This window comes from Sorex fumeus, unplaced genomic scaffold, assembly GCF_029834395.1.
Source record: "Sorex fumeus unplaced genomic scaffold, SorFum_2.1 ptg000070l, whole genome shotgun sequence".
Classification (NCBI taxonomy): domain Eukaryota; kingdom Metazoa; phylum Chordata; class Mammalia; order Eulipotyphla; family Soricidae; genus Sorex; species Sorex fumeus.
In genome coordinates, this window is record NW_026606127.1 from 13,778,657 (window position 1) to 13,804,646 (window position 25,990).

At 48.0% G+C, this 25,990-nt stretch overlaps 2 protein-coding genes across 3 annotated transcripts in view; one reads left to right on the top strand and one right to left on the bottom strand.

The window, feature by feature from the left end:
* Positions 1-25,990, top strand: part of F8 (coagulation factor VIII) — a 172,475-nt gene that overhangs the window by 140,134 nt on the left and 6,351 nt on the right. For both annotated transcript variants that reach the window (XM_056128857.1, XM_056128859.1), the window contains 3 exons: positions 22,338-22,482; positions 23,115-23,263; positions 24,142-24,318. In XM_056128857.1, the coding sequence (XP_055984832.1) occupies positions 22,338-22,482; positions 23,115-23,263; positions 24,142-24,318 (471 nt within the window). The remainder of the gene's footprint in view (positions 1-22,337; positions 22,483-23,114; positions 23,264-24,141; positions 24,319-25,990) is intronic.
* Positions 4,640-6,583, bottom strand: LOC130036921 (40-kDa huntingtin-associated protein-like). Its single transcript, XM_056128845.1, has 2 exons — positions 6,430-6,583; positions 4,640-6,227 (listed from the first exon to the last, which is right to left on the bottom strand). The coding sequence occupies exons 1-2, from the start codon at positions 6,581-6,583 to the stop codon at positions 4,657-4,659; spliced, it is 1,725 nt and encodes a 574-aa protein (XP_055984820.1). The 3' UTR covers positions 4,640-4,656.

Below are 25,990 nucleotides of genomic sequence, written 5' to 3' on the forward strand. Positions count from 1 at the left end.
CACCTGGAAACTAAACAACTCACTGATGAACAACGAGTGGGTCAGGAACGAAGTCAAGGACGAAATCAAAAGGTACCTGGAAACAAATGAGAATGAAGACACGAGCTACCAGAATTTATGGGATGCAACTAAAGCCATATTAAGGGGAAAATTTATAGCCCTGCAAGCATATCTAAGGACAGAAGAAAGGATGTACATAAGCAACTTGACTTCACAGCTCAAGATCTTACAAAAGGATCAACAGAAGGAGCCCAAATAGGGCAGAAGGAAAGAGATCATAAAACTTAGAGCAGAAATCAACGACATGGAAACCAAAGAAACAATCCGAAAGATCAATGAAACCAAGAGCTGGTTCTTTGAGAAAATAAACAAGATAGATAAACCACTAGCAACACTCACAAAGAAACAGAGAGAGAGAGAACCCTAATAAACCGAATCAGAAATAAGAATGGGGATATCACAATGGAAACCAAAGAAATTCAAAAGATCATCAGAGACTATGTAGATGCTAATACTTTAATGTTTTAAGTTAATTTTCTCCAGTGGCTTTATTTAGGTAGGAGTATTGCTATTTATTCAGCCATTGATTAGGCTGATTGAATTGAGCACGAACACCTTACTTTTTTTTCCTTTTCTATAATTTCATTTATTGAATCACCATGAGAGCAGTTACAAAGCTTTTGGGTTTAAGTCTCAGTCATACAATAAAACACCCGTACCTTCACCAGTGCCCATTTTCCGTCACCAAAAACCCAGTATGCCCCCATCCCACACCCTCCCCCTACCTGTGGGGCAGATGATTTCCACATTACTCTCTCTCCTTTGATTATATTCAATATTTCGACACCAGACCCACCATTATTATTTGGGCTTTTACCCCAACACTCAGATATGCTGAAAAGGCAATAGTGACAATTTGTTTTCTATTGCTGGTTATGAATAATATATGATGTTGTGCGGCTGCAGTGGTGGCCACGCGATTTTGGAATTTTGAAATTTTAACAATTAAATCTGGATGGATTTCTGCCAAAACCTGCTGGGTTCCGAGATTTGTTCCTGAGTCTCTTGGATCATGGCCGTTAAGCAGCTTGATCAGGAGCCAGAGAGGCCATTTGTGGGCAGCAATTCGGGATCTTATTGGAGCAGGGAGGAAAGGGCCAGCTCCACCTCCATCCTGCTAGGCCCCGCTTGTCTCATCACTGCAGGCCCAATCCTGACTGTCCTCTAGAGGATGGTGGCCACCAAGCCACCAATGGGGAACAGGTGGAAGAACAGCACCCTTTTCCACTTGGGGTGGCCTGGCGCTGGTAACCTACTGTGGGAACCGGACACATTTCTGCCAAAAGCCACTGGGTTCCGAGATTTGTTTGAGTCTCTTTGGATCATGGCCATTAAGCAACTTGATCAGGAGCCAGAGAGGCCATTTATAGGTGGCAACTCGGGGTCTCGTTGGGGCGGGGAGGAAAGGGCTGGCTCCACCCGCATTCCGTGAGGCCCCACGTTTCTCGTCACTGCAGGCCCAAACCTGACTGTCCAATGGCCTCTGGCCACTGAGCCGCCAAGGGGGAGCAGGCGGAGGGACAGCACCCTTTCCCCCCTGGGGTGGCCTGGTGACAGTAACCTACTGTAGGGTCTGGACTCATTTCTGCCAAAAGCCACCGGGTCTTGAGATTTGTCTCCAAATCTCTGGGATCATGGCCATTAAGTAGCTTGATCAGGAGCCAGAGAGACTGTTTGTGGGAAGCGACTCAGGGTCTCCTTGAGGTGGGGAGAAAAGTGCCAGCTCCACCCCCATCCAGTGAGGCCCAGCATGTCTCGTCACTGTTGGCCCAAACCTGACTGTCCAGTGGTTTCTGGAGGATGGCAGCCACTGAGCCGCCAGGGGGAACAGGCCAAGGCATGAAACCTATTCCCACCTGGGGTGGCCTGGCACCAGTAACCTACTGCAGGGACTGGACGCATTTCTGCCAAAAGCCGCTGGGTTCCGAGATTTGTTTCTGAGTCTTTGGGATCATGACCGTTAAGCATCTTGATCAGGAGCTAGAGAGGCTGTTTGTGGGCAGCGATTCAGTGTCTTCTTGGGGCGGGGAGAAAAGGGCCAGCTCCACCCCATCCTGTGAGTTCCCGCGTGTCTTGTCATTGCAGGCCCAAACCTGACTGTTCAATGGCCTCTGGAGTATGGCGGCCACCGAGCCACCAAGGGGCAGCAGGTGGAGGGACAGCACCCTTTCCCCACTGGGTTGGTCTGGTGCCAATAAACCATTCTGGGGACCGGAAACATCTGCCAAAAGCTGCTGGGTTCCGAGATTTGTCTCTGAGTGTCTGGGATCATGGCCATTAAGCAGTTCGATCAGGAACCAGAGAGGCCTTGGCTCCAATTATATAGCTGAGCCAGAGGTGGTTTGTGACTATGTCTCCCACATACCTAACATTGGGCCGTTTACATTCTTAGTAAACTTTGCCCCAAGTTTTTGAGGTCTGGCCAAAGGCATAGCAGTTATTTGGGGTATCTGGGAGTCTGAAGGCACCAGATTGACCTGCTGGCGGCAGCATACCCCCATCTTCAGTGGTTTTTTAAACTTTATTTTACAAATTCCTATTCTTTAGTTAAGAATGAGATAATAAGATGTCACGCGGCCGCATTTGCGGCCGCACACTTCTAGAAGCTAGGTTTTATATCTTATTATCTCATTCTTACTTTGGACAACCTGGCAGGTTACCGAATGTTACCTGCCCACATGGCAGAGTCTGGCAAACTCCCCGTGGCGTACCCAATATGCCAAATACCAGTAACAATGATGGATATCATTCTCCTAACCCTGAAAGAGCCTTGAATATGGCACTTCTTAAAATCTCAGGGCTAGGACGAAGGAGACGTTACTGGGGCCTGCTCGAGGCAATCGATGAACAACAGGATGATCGTGATCATGATTCTATAGTTAATTATACTGGTTGGAGCAGTAGCACAGCAGGAAGGGCGTTTGCTTTGTACGTGGCTGACCTGGCTTCGATTCCTCCATCCCTCTCAGAGAGCCTGGCAAGCAACCGAGAGTATCCTGCCCACCCAACAAAGCCTGGCAAGCTACTCATGACATTCGATATGCCAAAAAACAGTAACAATAAGTATCACAATGGAGATGTTACTGGTGCCCGCTTGAGCAAATCAATGAACAATGGGAGGACAGTGCTACAGTGCAGTCAATTATACAAAAAAAAAAAACTTTGGGCGCTTGCCTTTTAGTAATGAGACAAAGGGCTGAGTGTAGGAAAGTTCGAGTGCACAAAGCTACAACAAACCGTTAACAAACTCATATCTGAAATGTCTAATAGATATAGAAAAGATTTAGTAATGCTAGAAAATTGCCAGATAAAGTCAGTATAACTGAATTTGAACACAGAGTTACAGAAAGATGTCTAAATTGTCAAGCATCCTCTTAGAATACAATTGAATGGCTGATTCCAAAGCACATCTGACAGATTTGTGCTGGAACACACTTCTAGGAGACATATCTGCATTGCAGCTAAGTAAAAAGGACAGGGCAAATCATCTCTGCAGAGGCACAGCCCGCATTCAGAGCTTGCTGTTCGTGGCTTTTAAACGAAAGCCTGCATCTGAGAGCTGAACGGGAATGGTCCGCTTCCTGCCTCCCGACCAGCAGCAGATGAGCTGTGGCCGTCTTGCAGAGGAAGTCCAGCTAAGGCAACAAGAGTCTCAGGACGGCTTGCTCGGTCCTTAGGGCTGAGGCTGCCACGACGTAAGCAACCCGAGGATTCGGGGCTAGGGAAAGAGGCCGGCGAAAGACTGCGCGCGTTGGGGAAGCGCCAGGAGAGAGGAAACAGGCTGAGAAGTCAGAACGGCCACCCAGTAAAATCAGGTTGTATTTGAACAGAGCGGGACCAACGGAGGGCCTCGCCATGGAACACAGACAGAGGGACGAGGGTGGGGGGCGGGAAGGGGGACGGACGTGCGGAAGAAGAGGGGGACGAGGCGGCTCTCTCTTGCTTTTTGCACTGCCGGAGCCCGTGGAAGGAGCCTCGGCGTGCGCGCGCGCGCGCACGCTCGCTCGCTCGCTGGCTCTCGGCCGCAGCTTTCCCTTGTACCCGCGGCGAAAGAAGACTCTGGGAGAGTGGCCACTTGCAGGCGCTCTCGATTCCTCGGGCTGCAAGAGAGGTCGGGAGCAGGGGCATGGGGAGGGGGCAAGACGACCGAAGTCTGAGCACCGGCCCCCGAGTCCCCTACTGCCCTGCCCCCCTCAACGGAGAGGGGCTAGCCGGGAGGGAGAGAGGGCGGGCGGCAGGCCCAGGCGGGTTTGGTGAAGGGCACGGGGGAGGGGGGGTTGTCAGATGCCCTGGCCCGAGGGAGGGAGCCACCGGGAGGGTGGAAGGGACGCCCAGGCGGATTTGGCGAGGGGCACGGGGCAGGCAGGCGGGGCCGTTTTGGTGGCCGGTTGAGAAATGCCCTGGCCCGAGGGAGCCGCCAGGAGAGAGCGAGGGAAGGAGGCCCGCGCGCACGGGTTTGGGGAGGGGCACGCGGCAGGCGGGGGGTGGGGGGTGGGGGTGGTGGGGTTGTTTCGGTGGCCGGCTGTCAGATTCCACGGCCCGGGGTGGGGTGGGGGGACGGGGGTTCTTTCGGCGGCGGCGGCGGAGGCCGGTTCTTCAGATGCCCTGGCCCGAGGGGGAGACGGTCTCCTGCAGCAGGAGGTGGAGGAGGTGGTTCTGCTCGGCACTCAGCAGAGGCCACATGTCGGCCTGCAGCGACTTGACGGCCTCGGTGTCCTTCTCGTGGGTGGCCATGACCAGGGACTGGAGCAGCAGGAAGAGCTCTTCGGGCAGCGGGCCGCCGCTCTCCTGCCCGTGCCCGTCGAACGCCTCCCAGGAGTATTTCTCCAGGGTGCGCGCGTGTTCCGGCAGGAGCTTGGCGGGCGGCGGCTGCAGGAGCAGCAGCAGCAGCACGCGGGACACCTCGCAGCGGACCAGCACGTCGGAGAAGGCGCCCAGCAGGGCGGGCGACGGCGCGGCGGCGGCGGCGGTGGCGGCCGTGCCCGTGGCCGTGGCCGAGGAGGAGGAAGCGGCGGCGGCGGCGGCGGCGGGCGGCGGCGGGGGCGGCTGCGAGGAGGAGGCGGCCGGGCCCGCGCTGGGGCCGGGCGGGGCCGCGGGGCCGGCGGCGGCGGCGGTGGCAGGGGGCGGCGGCGGCGGCGGCGGCCCCGGGCGGCTGCCGTGCTCCCGCGCCAGGAGCTGCATGCGCGTGAAGACGGCCAGGGCGCGGGTGTAGTCGCGCGCCAGCAGCAGGCAGGACGCGGCGTCGCCGAGCGCCTGCAGCGCGGCCAGGGGCAGCAGCGGCAGCTGCATGTGCGCGGCGCGCTCGTAGTGGCCGGCGGCGGCGGCCGGCTGGCCCAGGTCGCGCAGGGCGGCGGCCAGCTCGAGGCACAGGGCGGCGGCGGCGGCCGGCTGGCCCAGCTCGACGTGCAGGCGCACGGCGGCGCCCAGGGCGCTGGCGGCGGCCTGCAGCGGCTCGCCGTAGGCGGCGGGGCAGACGAGGCGCTCGCGCGCGTCGCGCTCCTGCCGCAGGAAGAGGCGGGCGGCCTCGGTGAGCGCCAGCGCCTCCCCGGGGCCGTGGAAGAGCGCCTGCTGGCAGCGCGCCACGGCCAGCTGGCACCAGGCCGCGTAGGGCAGGCACTCCTGGGCGCGCAGCTCGCGGCCCAGCTGCGCGAACTGCTCGCCGGCCTCGGCCACGTTCGGCTTCCGCAGGAACCGCTTCTTCAGCTTGTTGGACACCTGGCGGTAGCGGGCCAGGAAGTCCCCGGCCTCGGGCACCGCGCCGGCGCCGCCGCCCAGGCCGCCGCCGCCGCCCGCGCCGCCGCCCAGGCCGCCGCCGCCGCCGCCGCTGCCGGCGCCGCCCCCCAGGCCGCTCAGGCCGGCCGCGGACGCCGCCATGTTGGCCGCCGCCCTCTTCCGGGCTGCCGGCCGTGCCCTCTGGCCCGGATGCGCGCCTGACGGACGCGCGGGCCGGCCACTCCCGAGAGCCCGCGCCCGAGGGCCCGCCCCCGCCGGCCGACTCGCCGCGCTGATAGGCCGGTAGCGGGCGCGAGGCGGGTCGGGCCCGGCCCGGCCCGGCCCGCGGGGGCTCGCGAGATCCCGCCCGCCTCCCCCCGCGCGGGGCCCGGCGGCCCGGAAGGGGCTGGAGAGCGCGGCGCGGCGCGGCGTGGCGTGGGGGGAGTTCCGCGCGCCTGGCCTGGGCCGAAGCCCGGCGCCGCCGGGACGCAGCCGCCTTCCGCGGTGACGGAGGGCCGCTGCTGTCTCCTCGGGCCCCTCCGCACTGTCACTCCGACCCGGCCCGCTGCCTCACGCCTGCCCCGCAGCGCGCCTCGCCGTCTGCCACACAGCCCCTGCCCCCCCCCCAGCCCCCGGGTGCCGCCCTGCGCCCCGCACTGGCGTTCCGCGCGCCTCGAAGCCCTCGAAGGCCTCGAAGGCCCGGCCAGGCCCCCAGCCGCACACCGATGAGCACCGCGTGCGGGGCTCTGGGCGCCGGGCCCCTGAGGCTCTCGCCCACGCTCCAGTCTAGGCAGCGCACCCTCTCCCGCATCCTCACCCGCAGCCCGGGCCCCGACCCTCCCTGCGCCTCGTGGTGCCCGGCCCGGGCCCGGAACCTCCCTGCGCCTCGTGGTGCCCAGCCCACGCCCCCAGCCAGCAGCCCATTCTCCGCCCCGCCCCCCACCCCCACCCGCACCCCGTCCCCCACGGCCCGGCCCGGGGAACCTGAGCACCCGCAGCCGCGGCCTAGGGAGCCCGACCACCCGCCAGTCCCTGCAGCCCAGGGAATTCCCGGCCGTCCCAGCGGGGAGCCCCCCCACCTGTCGGCTCGCAGAGTGACCGCAGCGCACACACAGAGGCTTCTTTCAGCACTGTATTGGCTTCAGCAAACTTTCCAGGGGCGCCGGCGTAGAGGGCGACCAGGCCCCGGGCGCGGGTGCGGGGAAGGCCGAGCGGCTCCTAGCAGCCGGGGGACACCTGGGAGATGGTGGTGGGGCCCAGGAGGTCGCAGAGCAGCGAATTATTGTGGATGGCCATGTCGAGGAACTCGGGGGTAATGCGCCTGCAGCCCCTGTTGTGGGCCTCCTTGCTTGCCAGATCCAGCACCGTGGACGTCAGGTACTCGATCACGGCGGCCATGTACACGGCGGTAGACTCGCTCAGCCTCCGGGCGTAGTGGCCCTCCCGCAGGTGGTGCTCCACATGACTAACAGAGAAAGCCAGCTCTGCTCTGGCGGTTCTGGAGCGAAGGTGGTGCGGCCTCTGGCTTCTGATGTGCTGTTGACGGCTGGTTGAACGTTGGGATTGATTGCGAGGAATTGCGCTTCCAGGCTGGTCGGCATGACGTGATGGCCCGGCTGTGGGATCACCTTCATTGACTCGATTTCGGCTGCGCTCTATGGTGTGCACTGCACTTCGAGGCTGGTCAGCAGGACGCGTAGTGGGAGCATCTCCTTCGTTGGCTCGAGCTCGGCCGCGCTGTGTGGCGTGCACGGCGCTTCCCGGCTGGTCAGCGCGACGCGACGAGCCGGTTGTGGGAGAGCCTCCTTCGTTGGCTCGAGCTCGGCTGCGCTGTGTGGCGTGCACGGTGCTTCCTGGCTGGAAAGTGCGACGCGACGAGCCGGTTGTGGGAGAGCCTCCTTCGTTGGCTCGAGCTCGGCCGCGCTGAGTGGCGTGCACGGCGCTTCCTGACTGGTCAGCGCGACGCCGCGAGCCAGTTGTGGAAGCGCCTCCTTCAGTGGCTCGAGCTCGGCCGCGCTGCGTGGCGTGCATGGCGCTTCCCGGCTGATCAGCGCGGTGTGACGAGCCGGCTGTGGGAGCGCCTCCTTCGTTGGCTCCACCTCTGTGGTGTGCTGTACTGCGCTGCATGGTGGTCAAAGTGACGGCAATGGGAACACCTCCTCTGAGGGGCCGATCGCTGCGGTATGGCGGTGTGCTGACGTGCACGAAGAGTCGATGGACGGGTCGTCTGGGAACGCCGCCTCAGTGGGCTGTGGTGTGTTGCAGTTTCGAGCGCTACGATGCACGGCAGCAGTGCGAGGTAGCTCAGAGCAGTCCAACAGCCGACCCTGCCACTGGTCAGGTCACCAGGTGGCTCGGATGGCCTCTGATGGTCTGGCCGGTCCGCTACGGATCTCTGCAGCCTCTCGCTGCTCTGCTCCGAGCTTCTGGCGCCAAGCGTACAAATTTGAAACAAGGTATAGATAGTCCGTGGGGGGTGGGACACTCACCGATCATTGGTTGAAATGCAGACTTTGTAATGCCTGTCTGGAGCCCTCTGCATTCCAATTGGCTCATAGTGCAGGGGGCGTGCCCATGAGCTTGCCGCCCTCCCCTGCCCCTATCTGTTATCCCCTTCCTCTGCCCCCCCCTAAAACCTCTCCCTTGTCTTCCCGCCTTTCTCCCTTGCCCTTGGACGCCAAGGACTTATCTGTGAAAACCCAGCATCCAGCAGGTCGCCCCACATGCACTGGCCCTACTGCGGAGGCCCTCGCACCCACCTCCCCGGAAAGTAGCCCCTGTCTCGTCCTGTGATCCCCGCAACCGTCCCCGCGGTCCTCCTCACACATGTTTCCCCGCCACCTCACTTCAGTTCCTCATCGCCCCCAGAGCTTTGCATTGTGGAGAGACGGAGCCTACACCCGCCTCTCCGCACCACACCGCACTGCAGGGTGGCGGGAACAGAAAGCCGAGGTCGAGACCGAAGCCAAGTCTGGCGTGCGGCCCTCCAGCCGCTGGCAGACAGCGGACGGTTTCCCCCTCACGGTCACGGAGGATCGTGCTGTCCCGCACGGCCGTGTGCGGGGTTCTGCTTCGCCCTTAATCTTCACTCCTGGGTCATGTCCGCCTCGCCTCAGAGTGGCGTTGGGGGCGGGGGGGGGGGCGTGGGCGCTCGGGATTCTGTTGGTGTAAGACAGAGGCTAGACAGAGTTTAACCCTGGCGAGGGAAGAGCAGGCCCGCGCGTTTCCACAGCGGCGCCTTCGTGAGGTGTTCCCGGCAGCCGTGTTCGCGGGCTCACTCTCTCTTCCCCGTGTCTGGAGCCCAGCCTCATCCAGATGGTCATTTTCCTTTGGTTTCCTTTGGTTTTCCTTCTGATATAGCCTTGGTAGTGTGCGTGTGAGGCAGCCGCTCTGAGTGGTTCTGAGCTTTCCCTGAAAGTTTCCAATCATACTGAGATGCTGAAAATTTGCCTTTTTTCCCTAGCCAAGCACATGCTAGAGAGCACAGCACGGTTTGGAATAAAATTTTAAACATTTATTTAAGTACTTTGTTTTGCAAAATTGTTCATGATACCCTTGATTAGAGAATTCAATGTTACAACACCCATCCTACCACCAGTATGACCTTCCCTCCAACATTGTCCCCCATTTCCCACCCATGCACCAGGCCTGCCTCCTCGACAGGCACAAAATAATTTCTTTTATATTGCTTTTTGTATCAAAATGGCTACTGGATTTATTGAAAACTACTTCAGTAAAATAAAATTTGTGAAAAATTTTATATCACACAATAAATATGTTGATGTCCTTGTCTGAGGGTTTACTAAGCTGTTTGTTGCTAGATAAGCCTTCTGTTTTAATGTTTTTGTTTATTGAGCTTAGTTGGTTTCTATGATAGCTTCCACTAATTTGATGTGCTCCTACCGGGCTGTCACTGTTGTAGAATTTAGTGGTGTCAGGTGGCCACATATGTGGCTGCACACTTCAGGAACTTTGGGACCTGTAGAATTGGGTGCGAAAGTTTCAGCAGGTTGGCTTGGCTTGCATCCCTTATGAGATTCATGGTAAAGCTGTAAAGCTGGGCCATTGCTTTCATGGTGGCTTCTAGATGTGGGTGTGTGTCTGCTGTGACCTCCGGCAGTAGGGAAGGGTGGTGGAGGTGGAATAGATTTTTCAGGCGAGAACTCAATAACTAAAGGTTCCATATATTTGAGAGTTCTGACAAAGAGAGTGGGAAATCAAGCAACTGTTATGTGGAGGCTCATAATAAATAGGAGATAGCAATAAAATCTTGGAGACATAAGAAATGACGTATAATTGGTCCCACAAGATTAGCAGGGGTTTTGTTCTTTTGTTTTTTCATAAGAGAATTATTTTAAGGTTGTATTAGAATTTAGTCTCAGCAGGGGCAGAGGAGTCTTATACCTTTTTGATTTTGGAATAGATGTATTGATGAAGGATTATCTTATTATCTTGACAGTGGGGGAGGGTATGGTCAGGAGGACCTGATGAGGTCTTGTTAAATAAAGAGGACTATAATCTGATTTTTACCAAAAAATATATGTTATTGAAACACAGTTTTCCCTTTAGTGTTGATTTTGACCTAAGTATGGTTACATCAAAATAGTTATTTTGCATAAGTATAGTAATAATTGGGCTGGAGCAATAGCACAGCGGTAGGGCGTTTGCCTTGCACACAGCCAACATGGACGACCCGAGTTCGATTCCTCCACCCCTCTCGGAGAGCCTGGCAAGCTACTGAGAGTATTTTGCCCGCACGGCAGAGCCTGGCAAGCTACCCGTGATGTATTCGATATGCCAAATACAGTAACAACAAAGTCTCCAATGGAGACGTTACTGAGCCCGCTCGAGCAAATCGATAAACAACAGGAGGACAGTGACAGTGACAGTATAGTAATAATTATTCAGGTTTTAACTGGTAAATGTAGATTGATACCAAATGATCTCTTTAGTAAATTAGAGTAAGATACATTTTTTCAGGAACATTTTGTCATTTCAAAAACTACATATCTCAGGCCAGTCTGTTTTGTTTAAATCTCAGAGAGACCTTCTAAGGGTACTTTTAGGGGGTGGGAGATCTGTTAGAATCTGTCCCATGACAATGTTTTTGAACAGTTGTGGTTACATTACTGTGGACCCTAAGGGCCTCCTGTTTGGCAACTCTGGCTGCTCTGGTTCTCTATAGGCATGCTGTGAGGTTCAACAAAATTTGAAGGCAACTGAGGACATAAGTCGGCATAACAAATGTCTATGTGCTATAAAAAGGCATTATTTATCTTTAAGTTCCACTTGTAACACTCATATTTTGAGGTTCATTACTTAAGTTTGTGTTTAAAAGTATTCAAGGAATTACTGGAGCAATAGCACAGCGGGTAGGGATGTTTGCCTTGCACACAGCCAACCTGAGTTGGATTCCTCCTTCCCTCTCTGAGAGCCCAGCAAGCTACCGAGAGTATCCCACCCGCACAGCAAAGCCTGGCAAGCTACGTATGACATATTCAATATGCTAAAGACAGTAACAACAAGTCTCACAATGGAGACATTACTGGTGCCCACTCGAACAAATCAATGAACAACGGAAGGACGGTGCTACAGTGCTACCCTGATTAGATTGAAACTCTTTTAAAGAATGAATTAAATCATTCCTTTCTCAAGGTTAATTTAAAAATATATGAAGTTTTAATAATAAAACCAGTTTCACCTGTGCTTATGCCTATAAGCCATTACTATGAAATATTCAAGTATACTTATATACTGTGTATGGTGTTATTAAGAGAGAGAACTAGAAGTTGTAGTTTTTGTTTTGTATACTGCCCACATGGCAGCCAGGGAGTTGAGGTGAGCTATAACACAACTTTGTGCTCTCTGGTGATAGGGATAATATTGAAACGATGCATGCATGAAAAGTATAATTAACAGTATTGTAAATGACTAGATCTCAATAAAATGGTAGTAAAGAAAAAATTTGGGCCTGAGAGATATTATAGTGGGCTGGAGCGATAGCATAGTGGGTAGGGCGTTTGCCTTACAAGCGGCCAACATGGCCGAACTGAGTTCGATTTCTCCGCCCCTCTCGGAGAACCCAGCAAGCTACCGAGAGTATCTCGCCTGCATGGCAGAGCCTCGCAAGCTACCCATGATGTATTCGATATGCCAAACACAGTAACAAGTCTCATGATGGAGATGTTACTGGGCCCGCTCGAGCAAATCGATGAACAATGGGAGGACCGTGACCAACTGTGACCGTGAAGGTACTTACCTGGTACAGGGCCAACTCTGGTTCAATCCCCAGCACTGCATAAGGTGAGATATGAGAACTGCCAGGAAAAGCCCTGAACTGAGTCACATGTGCCCCCAGGTCCATTCCCCAACAAAAAAAGTTTGTGTCTGTCACTGCATTTTTGTTGTGGCTGTAAACTCCAAATACTATTGAGGATGAAAAACAACATATTTCATTTTTTAAAGGTGGAAGGTTCCAAAGGGATTGTCATTCTTTAGGTGTTAATAATTTTGATTTAGGAACATTTTTTTCGAAAAATGATATTTCTCTAGGGTAACTATTATTTTTCCTCAGTAACAATAATTTTACAAATGAAAAAAGGCTTTGGCCAACTTGTGTTTGATCCAGGGCACCCCATATGGTCCTCTGAACCTGTCAGAAGTAATTAGCATGCCCTAACAGATGTACTATCACTCCACTACAGAAATCCATTAAAATATTTTATGGGGGTGGCATGCTGGAGTGATAGTACAGTGGATAGAATGCTTGCCTTGCATTAAGCCAACCTGGGTTTGTTCACTGGCATACCATATGGTCCCCTGAGCATCAGAAAAAGTGACCTCTGACTGCAGGGCAAGGAGTAAGTGCTGAGAACATCTGGGTGTGGCCGCAAAATTATTTTATGGGGCTAGAGAGATACTATGGGGGACAAGTCATTTGTCTTGCACGTAGCTGATCTAGGTTCAATCCCCAGCATCACTTGTGGTTCCCAAAGTCCCACTAGGAGTGATCCCTGAGTACAGATTCAGGAATAAGCCCTGAGAACTGTTGTGTGTGGTCGCAAAACAAAAGCAAAATTATTTTATGTCCGAATCTGTCTGCAATTTGGACAAGGTCCCAGTGGAGGAGTTGAGCAGTTTTTAATAAAATGTCAGGGCTGGTGACAACAGAAGCATATTCAGGCTGAGAACTTGTAAGTTCTGGGGACAAATTGTGGGCAAGGTGGGGTAGGGTGGTTTTTGGGGTGTTGTAGGGCCAGTGAAAATTGTTAATGGAAGGGCTGTGCCAGTAGGTGGGCTTGGCTTTTATTTTCCTCACTTTATTCCAGTTTATTTTCTTTTCTTTTATAATTTTTGGGCCAGTGATGTTCAGGGATTACTCCTGGCTCTGCATTCAGGAATTACTCCTGGCAGTGCTCTGGGGAACATATGAGATGTCAAGGATCGAACTTAGGTCAGCAATGTGCATGGCGAATGCCCTCCCTGCTGTAATATCGCTCTGCCCACCCCCAGTTTCTTGTGTTTCCCTGCGTTTTCTCTTTTTCTCTTTCCTCTCTGGCTATGTTCACTCTGATACTGAATATGTTATAAGAAGTGTCCAATAGGAAGGAAATGGAGTAGTTTGTCCCTTATCTAGTTTTTGAAACTTTTGGTTAATGTTGGATGAAATTTGACTTATATATGCTAGCACTGCACTGTAGCACTGTCCTCCCGTTGTTCACCGATTTGCTCGAGCAGGCACCAGTAACATCTCCACTGTGAGACTTGTTACTGTTGTTGGCATATCAAATATGCCACAGGGAGCTTGCCAGGCTCTGCCATGTGGGCGGGATACTCTCGGTAGCTCGCTGGGCTCTCCGAGAGTGGTGGAAGTATGAAGTGAAATTTTGCATTCCCCTAATGATAAGTAAAGAAGAAAAAAAATTTTATATGCCCATTGGCCATCTGTATATCTTCTTTAAGCAAGTGTTTGTTCATCTCTTCTCCCTATTTTTGATTTACAATTTTAGGCACCATGGTTTACATTACTGTTCATTATATGCCTTTGTTCCTAACTCAGTCCACCACCACACCCTACCCCAGAGTATTCACTTCCCTCTAGTGGCGGTGTGGTATTGTTGTTTCTGAGTTTTACAAAAGCTTTGTATATATTGGGTATTAGGTCTTCATAATATGAGTGGTGGCAAATATTTTCTCCCATTGTGTGGGGTGCCTTTATGTTCAAGTATTTATTTCTTGCAGTGCAGAAGCTTCTTAATAATGATAAAGTGTTGTTTTATTAAAAAGATTTTGGGGCTGGAGCGATAGCACAGCGGATAGGGTGTTTGCCTTGCATGCGACCAACCCGGGTTTGATTCCCAGCATCCCATATGGTCCCTCAAGCACTGCTAGGAGTAATTCCTGAGTGCAGAGCCAGGAGTAACCCCTGTCATCGCTGGGTATTATGCAAAAAAATTTTTGCTTGTGTTTGTCTAGCCAAAGCATTGAGTCATTGAAGGTGTACTAGATTCAATTTCATAAAGTTTTCTCTGTGTGATTTCTTCTATATATTTTGTGGATTCATCTCACATTGAGGTTTTCAATCCACTTTAAATTAACTTTTGGAAAGATGTGAGATAGGATCTAAGTTTCTTTTCTCATATGTGGCTGACCAGTTTTTCTCATACTCCTAGCTCTTCTTTGATGAATATTAGCTGATAGTATACCTGAGGGTCTGTCTCTGGACTCTCAATTCTATTTTATTCGACTGAGAGTCTGTCTTTATTCCAGTATCACACTGTTTCTATTTTAAATTATAATATAATTTAAAGTCAAGGTAAGAAAATTTCCCTCCCATATTCTCTTTTCCTAGGATTGTTTTGGTTATTGGAGATCTTCATTATTCCATGTAAATTTTAACAGCACTTGGCCTATGCCTCTAAAAATATCATAGGTATTTTCATAGAGCCTACATTGAATCTATCTTGTGCTTTGTAACGGGTGGTCATTTTGATAATAGTAATTCTTCAGATTCATGAATAGATGTTTTTCCATTTCCTTGAGTCATTTTTTCTTTTAGTAAGGTGATTTATCAGAGGTTTTGTAGTATGTCTTTCACCTCTCTTGTTAAGGTGATTCCAATGTACTTGATTTTCTGTGAATGGGATTATAATTTTATTTCTTTCTCTTCTATTTCATTGTTTCCATATGGAAATGTAAGAGACTTCTTTTTAATGGGGTGGGGCTTGGGGCCACACCCAGCTCTGCTTAGGGATTACTCCTGGCTCTTCATGCAGCGATCACTCCTTGCAGGCTCAGAGGAATCATATAGGATACTGACAATCAAACCGAGGTTGGCCATGTGCAAGGCAAGCACCCTACCTGCTGTACTATCACTCCTACCCACCATTTTTGTGTATTGGTATTATAGCCTGCCACATTAGTATGCAAGTTTGCTTCTAGAAGCAAAAGACTTAGTTTCTTAAAAGAGTCTTTAGGGTTTTCATAATAGTCATATCATTTGCAAATAGTGATACTTTGACTAGTTATTTTCCAACCCCAGATGTTCTTTTTAAAATTTTTATTAGTGAAACACTATGAGGTACAGTTGTAGACTTACAAATTTTTGTGCTTGGGTTTCAATTATACAATGATAAGTACCCATCCCTCCACCAGTACCCATTTTCCACCACCACGGATCCCAATATCCCTCCCACCCCCCACTCCCCCTGTCCCACTCTGCCTCTGTGGCAGGGCATTTCCTTTTGTTCTCTCTCCTTTTGGGTGCTGTGGTTTTCAAAAGAGGCATTGAGTGGCAATCATGTTCAGTCTATAGTCTACTTTCAGCATGCTTCTCCCAGACTGGGAGGATCCTCCCAACACCCGTTATTTGGTGCTCCTTTCTCTATCTGAACTGCCTTTTCACCTAGCATGTGTGACTGGCCTCCAAGCCATGGAGTAAACCTCCTGGTACTTATTTCAGTTATTCTTGGGTGTTAGTCTCCTATTTTGTTTCTTTATTTCCCGAGATGAACGCAATCTTTCTATGTCTGTCCCTCTCTTTCTTACTCATTTCGCTTAGCATGATACTTTCCATGTAGTACCACTTGTATGTAAATTTCATGACTTAATCTTTTCTAACAGCTAAATAGTACTCCACTGTGTAGATGTACCAGAGTTTCTTTAACCAGTCATCTGTTCTCGGGCACTCAAGTTTTTTCCCTATTCTGGCTATTGTAAACAGTGCTGCAATGAACAAACAAGTGCAGATGTCACTTCGGCTATACTTTTTTTGCCTCTCTGGGATATATTCCTAGGAATGGTATTGCTGGGTCAAATGGGAGCTCAATTTCTAATTTTTTGAGAATCGTCCATACTGTTTTCCAAAAGGGCTGAACCAGTCGGCATTCCCACCAGCAGTGAAGGAGGGTCCCTTTCTCACCACATCTGTGCCAGCACCAGTTGCTTTTGTTCTTTTGGATGTGGGCCAGTCTCTGTGGTGTGAAACGGTATCTCATTGTTGTTTTGATCTGCATGTCCCTGATGATTAATGATGTAGAGCATTTTCTCATGTGCCTTTTTGCCATTCAAATTTCTTCTTTGAGAAACATTCTTTTCATTTTGTCGCCCTATTTTTTGATGGGGTTGGATGTTTTCTTCTTGTGGAGTTCAACCAGTACTTTGTATATCCTTGATATCAACCCCTGGTCAGATGGGTATTTGGTGAATATCCTTTCCCATTCTGTAGACTGTCTTTGTATTTTGGTCACTGTTTCTTTTGAGGTGCAGAAGCTTCTTAGTTAAGATAGTCCCATTTGTCCATCTCTGTTTTCACTTGCTTGGCCAGTGGAGTGACATCTTTGAAGATACCATTAACTTCAGTGTTATGGAGGGTTTTTCCAACTTTGTCTTCAATGTGCCTTATGGATTCCGGTCTGATGTTGAGGTCTTTAATCCATTTTGATCTTACTTTTGTACATGGTGTTAAGCAGAGATCTGAGCCCATTTTTTTGCATGTAGCTGTCCAGTTTTGCCAGCACAATTTGTTAAAGAGGCTTTCCTTGATCCACTTCACATTTCTTGCTCCTTTATCAAAAATTAGGTGATCATATGTTTGAGGGGGAGATGTCAGTATGTTCAACCCTGTTCCACTGGTCTGCAGCTCTGTCTTTGTTCCAGTACCATACTGTTTTAATAATTACTGCTTTGTAGTAGAGTTTGAAGTTAGGGAGGTTGATTCCTTCCATTTTCTTTTTCTCAAGAATTGCTATAGCTATTTGTGGGAGCTTATTGTTCCATATGAATTTCAGGAGTGTTTGCTCCATTTCTTTGATGAATGTCATGGGTATCGTTATAGGGATCACATTGAATTTGTACAATGCTTTGGGAACTATTGCCATTTTGACAATGTTAATTCTCCCAATCCATGAGCAGGGGTTATCTTTCCATTTTCTCGTGTCCTCTTTTATTTCCTGAAGTAGCGTTTTGTAGTTTTCTTTGTACAGGTCCTTTACTTCCTTAATTATGCTGATTCCTAAGTACTTGATTTTCTGAGTCACAATTGTGAACAGGATTGGTTTTTTTTTTCATGTCGCATTCTTCTCTCTCACTGTTTGCATATAGGAAAGCCATGGACTTTTGGGTATTGATTTTATAGCCAGCAATTTTACTATACAAGTCTATTGTTTCTAGGAGTTTCTTGGTAGAGTTTTAAGGGTTCTCTAAATATAGTATCATATTTGCGAATAGTGAGAGCCTGATTTCTTCCTTTCCTACCTGAATGCCCTTAATATCTTTTTTCTTGCCTAACCACTACTGCAAGTACTTCCAGTATTATATTGAACAGCAGTGGAGAGAGTGGGCATCCTTATCTCGTCCCTGATCTTAGAGGGAAGGCTCTCAGTTTTTCCCCATTGAGGATGATGCTTGCTGTACGCTTGTAGTAGATGGCTTTAACTTTATTGAGGAAAGTCCCCTCTATACCCATTTTGGCAAGGGTTTTCATCATAAACGGGTGCTGGATCTTGTCAAATGCTTTCTCTGCATCTACTATATGGTCATGTGCTTTTTATCATTTCTTTTGTTGATATTATGGGTTATGTTGATTTATTTTCGAATGTTAAACCATCCTTGGCATCCCTAGGATGAATCGTACTTTGTCATGGTATATGATCTTTTTTATGAGTCATTGGATTCTATTTGCTAATAGTTTGTTGAGGATCTTTGCACTGTGTTCATTAAGGATATCAGCCTGTAATTCTCTTTCTTTGTGGTATTTCTGTCTGCTTTTGGTATCAGGGTGATATTTGCTTTGTAGAAAATTTTCAGAAGTGTTTTTGATATTTCAATTTCGTGGAAAAGCTTGAAGAGGATTGGGAGTAAGTCCTCTTTAAAATTTTGGAAGAATTCACTAGTGAATCCATCTGGGCCAGGACTTTTGTGCTTGGGGAGACTTTTTATTACCGTTTCAATTTCATGGTGGTGATACATCTGTTCAGGTATTTCAGGTCTTCTTGGTTCAGCCTTGGGAGGCTATAGGAATCTAGGAATTTATCCATTTCTTCGAGGTTTTTATGTTCCGTGGCATAAAGCTTCTCAAAGTACTCCCTGAGGATCCTTTGGATTTCTGTAGTTTCTGTTTTAATGACCTCCTTATCATTTTTGATTCAGTTTCTTAGGGTTTTCTCTCTTGCTTTCTTTGTGAGTTTTGCTAGAGGCTTATTGATCTTGTTTATTTTCTCGAAGAACCAACTCTTGGTTTAATTGATCTTTCGGATTGTTTTTTGGGTTTCCATCTCGTTAATCTCTGCTCTGTTTTATTATTTCCTTCCTTCTGTTCAGATTGGGCTCCTTTTCTTGATCCTTCTCCAAGCTCTTACGCTGTGAGGTTAGGTTACTTATGTGGGCTCGCTCCTCCTTCCTGAGGAATTCTTGTAGAGCTATAAACTTTCCTCTTAACACAGCTTTTCCTGTGTCCCATAAGTTTTGGTAACTCGTGTCCTCATTTTCATTTGTTTCCAGGAATCTTTTGATTTCCTCTTTGATTTCCTTTCTAAGCCACTCATTGTCCAATAGTGAACTGTTTAATTTCCAAGTGTTTGATTTAGTTTTCTGTTTGTGTGTGTGTGTGTGTGTAATTTACATCTAATTTCAGCGCATTATGGTCTGAGAAGATTGTTGATACAATCTCTATCTTCTTAATTTTATGGAGGTATTTTTTGTGGCTCAGCATGTGGTCTGTCTTGGAGAATGTTCCATGCACACTTGAGAAGAATGTGTATTCAGCTTTTTGAGGATGAAGTGTCCTGTATATATCTACTAATCCCTTTCTTCCATTTTTTCCCTCAGATGAAGTATGTCCTTGCTAAGCTTGAGTCTGGGGTGATAAAGCAGTGTTGAAGTCTCCCACTAGTATTGTGTTGCTATCAATGTCTTTCTCCAAGTCTATGAGTAGTTGTTTTAAGTACTTTGCTGGTCCCTCATTAGGTACATATACATTTAGTATTGTAAGTTCTTCCTTTTGTACAGATCCCTTGATCAATAAAAAATTACCTTCACTGTCTCTTGTGACCTTCTTCAGTCTGAAATCAATGTGGTCTGATACTAGGATGGCTACCCCAGCTTTTTCATGGGAGCTGTTTGCCTGTAGGAGTTTTTCCAGCCTTTGACTCTGAGCCTGTGTTTGCTTTGGCTATTGAGATGTGTTTTTTGCAGGCAGCAGAATGTTGGGTTCAATTTTGTAATCCATCCTGCCACTCTGTGTCTTTTAATTGGTGCATTTAGCCCATTGACATTGAGAGAGATTATTATTATGGGGTTTCTTCCCATTTTTCTGTTGAAATTTGTTGTATTTGAGGGGCCTGTTTTGTCTTAAAGTAGCCCATTTAGTTGTTCTTATAACCATGGTTTTGAGTCTATGAAGTTCCTGAGCTGTTGTTTGTCTGTGAAACTATGTGTTGTTCCTTCAGGTATGAATGAGAGTCTTGCTGGGTAAAGTATTTTTGGTGAGGCATTTATTTCATTGAGTTTTTTCAATATATCCCACCACTGTTTTCGGGCCATGAGGGTTACATCAGACAAATCAGCTGTGAATCTTAAAGATGCTCTTTTATAGGAAATTTCTTTCTTTGATCTTGCTGCTTTCAGAATTTTGTCTCTATCTATGGTTTTGGTCATTTTGATCAGGATGTATCTTGGGGTATTTTTATTTGGATTTCTTCTAGCTGGTACCATTCGGGCCTCCTGAATGTGGTCACATGTTTTCTTCAGCTCTGGAAATGTCATAGCAATGATGTCTTTGACAGTTTCTTCTTCATCAGGGTTTTCTTCCTGTCCCTCTGGCACTCCAATAATTCTTATGTTACCCCTCTTGGATTCATCACGGTCTCCTCTTGCCATCTGTTCCTGAATTGTGAGTCTCTTTTCCATTTTCTGCTCTTTTCTGGAGTCTCTGGACTTCATCTTCGAGCTCACTGATTCTGTCCTCAGCAGCTGTTACTCTGCTGCTGAGGCCTTCCACTGAGTTTTTCAATTCGCCTACTAGGTTTTTCAGGTCTGACATTTCTGTTTGCATTTTCCTCATTTCTACCTTCAAATCCTCCTGTCTTTTATTGGCATTGCTTTCCATTGTTTTTTTTTTTAGCCCCCTAAGCATCCTCAGTAGCTCCCTTCTAAATTCCTTGTCAGAGAGGTTGTCTAGCACTTCATTACTGTTGGTGTCTTCTGGGCTAGCCTCTTCAATAAGTAAGCATGGTGGGCTTCTGTGTTGCTTTACCATTGTGACCAGTGTGGTTTAGACCTTCACGTTCGCTGTGATTATTCTGCTTGAGATGCAGAATGAATTGAGATGGGCTTAATGAATTATTGGCTAATGTGTTCCTGGTGGTTAAGCTAACCTAGTGAAAATTCCATGTAAGAGGGTAACTTATGGTTCCTATGGGATATGTAGGGGGAGAATAACTCGTGGCCACATTAGCAGTCACGGCTCCGGGAAGGGGCCCTGCTGCTGGGCGTGTACCTGGATGAATGAGGAGAGGGTGCCCGGAACTGTTTAGCTTTGTTTTTGCATGGTGTGCCTCAATTCCCGTCCCCTGCAGACCAAGGGTGAAACTGGCTGTTCTCAGGGGATCTAGTTAGCCGCACAGGCTGTAGCACTGTCCTCCTGTTGTTCATCGATTTGCTCAAGTGGGCACCAGTAACATCTCCATTGTGAGACTTGTTACTGGTTTTGGCATATAAAATACGCCATGGGTAGCTTGCCAGGCTCTGCTGTGTGGGTGGGATACTCTCGGTAGCTTGCCGGGCTCTCTGAGAGAGAGGGATGGAGAAATAAAACCTGGTTGGCTGTGTGCAAGGCAAATATCCTACCCGCTGTTCTATTGCTCCAGCCACTTACTACTCAATAGAGCAACAATATAATCATTATAATATAATTCACAACATATTATACATATAAAATATAATCATATTAAACTAATAAAGCAAATTAAGTCAATAACAACAGCAAAAGTAGCAACAGAAATGGTTTTGTTGACAAAATTTCATATTATACTTTAGTTTAGTACCACCCGACAAAGCAGAGAAGCCTCTAGATGGTGAGAAACAAAAATTGCAGGACCTGGTACAAAGTGTTAAATATCTCCTTCAGAGTATCCCTAGAGTCCTGCCTGAGAAGCTATAGAACTGATTGGTGACAGTAGAGCCTTCTGATGCCACCTAGTATCAAAAGCCTTGCCTGGGGTTCTCCCAGTGTAAGCTTCTGAACCTTTCCTTCCTTCCTTCCTTCCTTCCTTCCTTCCTTCCTTCCTTCCTTCCTTCCTTCCTCCCTCCCTCCCTCCCTCCCTCCCTTCCTCCCTCTCTCCATTCCTCCCTTCCTTTCTTCCTTCCTCCCTCCCTCCCTCCCTCCCTTCCTCCCTCTCTCCATTCCTCCCTTCCTTTCTTCCTTGCCACCTTTCTTCCCTCCTACCTCCCACTCCCCTTTCTTCCTTCTTCCCCCTTCCTTCCTTCCTCCCCTAACTCCTTCCTCACTTCCTTCCCTCTCCCCTTCCCTCCCTTCCTTCCTTCCCTCCTTCTTCACTTCCTTCTTTCTTCCTTTCCTCCCTCCTTTCCTCTGTTCCTCCCTCCCTGCCTTCCTTTCCTTTTTATCTCCTGTTAAATGATTTAAGGGCGTCCTGACTAGGTTTTGTGCTTTTGTTGAGCTGAGAGCCTGTGGAGGTGCCTTGGACCCACAGTTTCACTACTCTTCCTTAACCCATGCTGTGGGCTTCTGCCACCAGCTTCTTTATGCCTGGCTCGCAGTCTCTTTTCAGTTTCTTTACCCTCCTCCAGACCAGTAAACCTTTCACAGTATCACAAAGTGCAAGATGCATTTACCCACCCAAGAACCCATGTCCCTTGTTCCAGTTTTCCTTGTACCTTTTCCCTTCATGGATGCCATCCCCCACATATCTCTGACTAGAGTTTATTGGACTATTTGGTACTGTTGATAAATGCACAAAACAAAGTTGAATGGAAGATACAGCTGGGGGAAGGTTGATTTTTTACTCTGTCTTCACTTTCTCTCTGTGTGTCCCAATCCTTCCCTACAGGTCTTTTTTGGTAACGTAGATGCCTCTGGGATAAGGCAGAATATTTTCAGTCCTCCAATAATTGCTAGATATATTCGTTTGCACCCAACACATTTTAGCATCCGCAGCACTCTTCGCATGGAGTTGATGGGCTGTGATTTAAACAGTAAGTGCCAAGTCATCTCCTCTGTCCGTGGGTAAACTAATTATCCTAAGTTTTCTGTTACTGGTACAATTTCAGTGGTAACTCCAGCACAGTCCTATACAATGCAGGAATTGGTCAGCCTGTATGATTCCCTGGAGGCAGTCACCTCCTGCACTGCTTGAACTTAGCAAGTTAAAGTTAAATAGCTAAGTAGAGGTAGGCAGAAAACAGGAGCTATGTTAACCATAATAGAATATAAGGGCCCAGAAGATGGCTCCGTGGCTTAAATCACATGGCTGTTTGTTCAAACTCAGATGCTTTCAACACACACCACGTCTGACGGGCCTGTGTTAGGAATCCCTAGGAAAAAGGGCCAGAAGGTGGCTCAGTGGCTTAGGCAGTGCCCTAGGAAGTGTGAAGTCCTGAGCTTCATCCCCAGTGCTACACCTGGACAAAAGAGACACTGATTGCCCCACATGTGGGGTACCTGACAAGGGAAAAATAAAACAGTAGTAATAATAAAATAATAGCAGTCTGTACAAAAGCTAAAGCCTGGGGACTAACATAGGGTGGCAGTAGAGTCCTAGAGTAGACCAGAAGAAACAAGGCCAAAGCATGTCCCCACAATGACTTTCTCCTGTCATTTCTTTGAGGTTGCAGCATGCCTCTGGGAATGGAGAATAAAGCCATATCGGATGCTCAGATCACTGCCTCATCCTACTTGAATAATATGTTTGCCACCTGGTCTCCCTCACAAGCCCGACTTTACCTCCAGGGTAGGACCAATGCCTGGAGACCCCAGGTAAGATGCGGACATTTTCCATTTCTCAGACACAGAGAGAAGTGATGGTTACAAATGCTTATGGGAAGCCCTTGTCTGACTCTTCATAGGTTTTCAATTCTTCACAAAAGGGTGTAAAAGAAAATTGACTGTAGACAGAAAGATATTCAGTGGAAGTGATTTCACACAACATTCTTGGGGGAAATGGTTCTTCATGGAATTTTCTAGAAGCATAATTACCCCCTGCAGTAGTGGGTTAATTCTGTAAGGGAATTATTGGAATTGAGGTACAGATTTAAAGAGAAATACCAATAATTATCCCTCTGCTTATTTCTTCATGCTTCAAAGGAAAGAGTCACAGTTCTATATAATTTATGGGGAATTTTTTTTAGAATACCCAGTGAGTGATTTTCAGTCACTACACAACTTTTGGGGATGAAAGGAGTTAATTATCTATCTACCTTTAGGCTAACTTTTGACAAAGTAAATTTGATACCACATCACCAAGCTTGAACACTCTAGTCAGTCTAACTATGGTTTGTATTTTGTTCAGCGACTATGTAATGGGCATCTATTAAATGGCTGAATCTCAAGGAACTTCAGGTTTAATAAGGGAGATCAAATAAAACATTAAGATACATGTTTGTAAGACTTGAGAGATAGTCCAGTGGGTTGGGCACTTGCCTTGCAGTAGGCCGACCTGAATTCAATGCCCAGAACCCCATATAATCCCTGAGCACAAAGTCAGAAGTAAGCCCTGAGCACCACCAGATTTGGCCCCCAAACAAACAAAATTACAGAGTGAGTGGTAAGTGCTGGTGATATGGCTAAGAAATTATTAGGGGGTTAATGAGGACAAGCAGTAATCATTATGATACTAGTCAAATTAATTTCTTTAGGTGAATAATCTAAACCAGTGGTTACAAGTGGACTTCCAGAAGACAATGAAAGTCACAGGAATAACCACCCAAGGAGTGAAATCTCTTCTTACCAGCATGTATGTGAAAGAGTTTCTTCTTTCCAGCAGTCAGGATGGCCATAATTGGACTCCGTTTCTTCAGAATGGCAAAGTGAAGGTATGATGGTCTCAGAATAGCACAACAATTGTCCTAGTGTTTTGTATGTGCAAACAACAAAGTTGATATGTGACTTTAAGAATAAGCTTTGCTGAGTACCTCTAGTAACAGGACACTGTGAAAGGTATTTGGGAGCATACTGTGTTGCCACACTAGTCTATATAATTCCAGGAAGAGGCAGAATAGAGCAAAGTGTTGGGGAGGATCTTATCAGATATTGATTTCATCCATGATGATGGCAAGAGTAGGAGAGGTGAAGAAAAGTTAAAGTTCTTAATAATGTCTATATATCATGAAAAGCTTAGGTTCCCGTGAATAGCTTAGATTAGAATCTGAAAAACACTCAAGTACCATGTGCAGAAAGACCTACACCAAGAGACATCATTGTTAAATAATCATAACTCAATGAGAAAGGAAAGTATTAAAGGCTGCTTGGTAAAATAAATGTGATATACAAAGGTACCTTGATTAGGCTAGCATCAGGTACCTGGACAGAAATTCTACAGGTTTGGAGAGTTGAGATGGCATTTAAAGTTCTAAAAAATAAAATGTATTCTAGCTAAGAATACTATGATTCTTGTTCAAATATGATGAGGAAATAGTCTATCTCAAGTAAAAGAAAGCCAGTGAAGCTTACCACTGCCATCATTTTGGCATCCCCCCCTTCCCTTCCATTCACTGTTCTGTTGTGATAACCTGGTTGTGGCGCTCACACATCACTTAAGTCTCTTCATAGTCTATATCTATATCTATGTGGTTTTGAAGGCATGTATATATACACATACATGTGTATTTGTGTCTGTATTTATATTCTTTTCCGGAGTGAGTCCATAAAAGAATTCAAAAGAGAAGAAAGATCCTGATGATATACTGTATTTCATTACATAATTGTAACAGACTTTATGATGTATTTGGGAAAAATAACTGGGATGCAGCCATTATGTGAAGCATTGGGGGGAAATGTGGAGATGATAATACTTTAATAGAGTGTGCCAATTACACAGTGATGAAAACTATGTAGTGAAATTCCATAACAAGATAAAATCACTCTGGCAAAAGAAAGTCCCAGCCTATGGGCTAAAATGCTTCTGTTGGAGACCTTCTGAATCTTACTTAGCTTTGACTTCTGGGGACTGAAGAATGTGGAACTACTTGTGGCATACCTAGAAAGGCACTGCTTCTGGTGACAGAGGATACATCTCTTAGAGATTCAGTGGTTAACAAACATAGAGAGTAAATGATGACAATAAAGTGTGCCATAAAAATAAAAAGAAATTGGGCCAGAGTGGGTATGGTTGCTTGCCTTCACACAGTTGACCTGGGTTCAATATCCGGCGCCTCATATGTTTCCCCGAGTTTATCAGGAGCAATGCCTTGGCACAGAGTCAGGAGTAAGCCCTGATCCCTGAGCACTCCCAAAACAATAAATAAATAAAAAGAAATCCTGAAATCACATAAACTTCTTCCCTACACCCCACCCCATTAAAGAACTTTCACTTTTCTTTCTAGGCAGTAGAGGGTGCTCCTGAACTAAGGAAATTTCTAAGCTGCCTACGTAATTTACTTAATGCTGGAACAAGAGAATACAGGGAGTTTTCTGAATGAACAGAAAAGGGCTGGTAGACTAGAAGGCATCATTGTTTTTGACTTGCCACCATCCACTCCCTCCTTG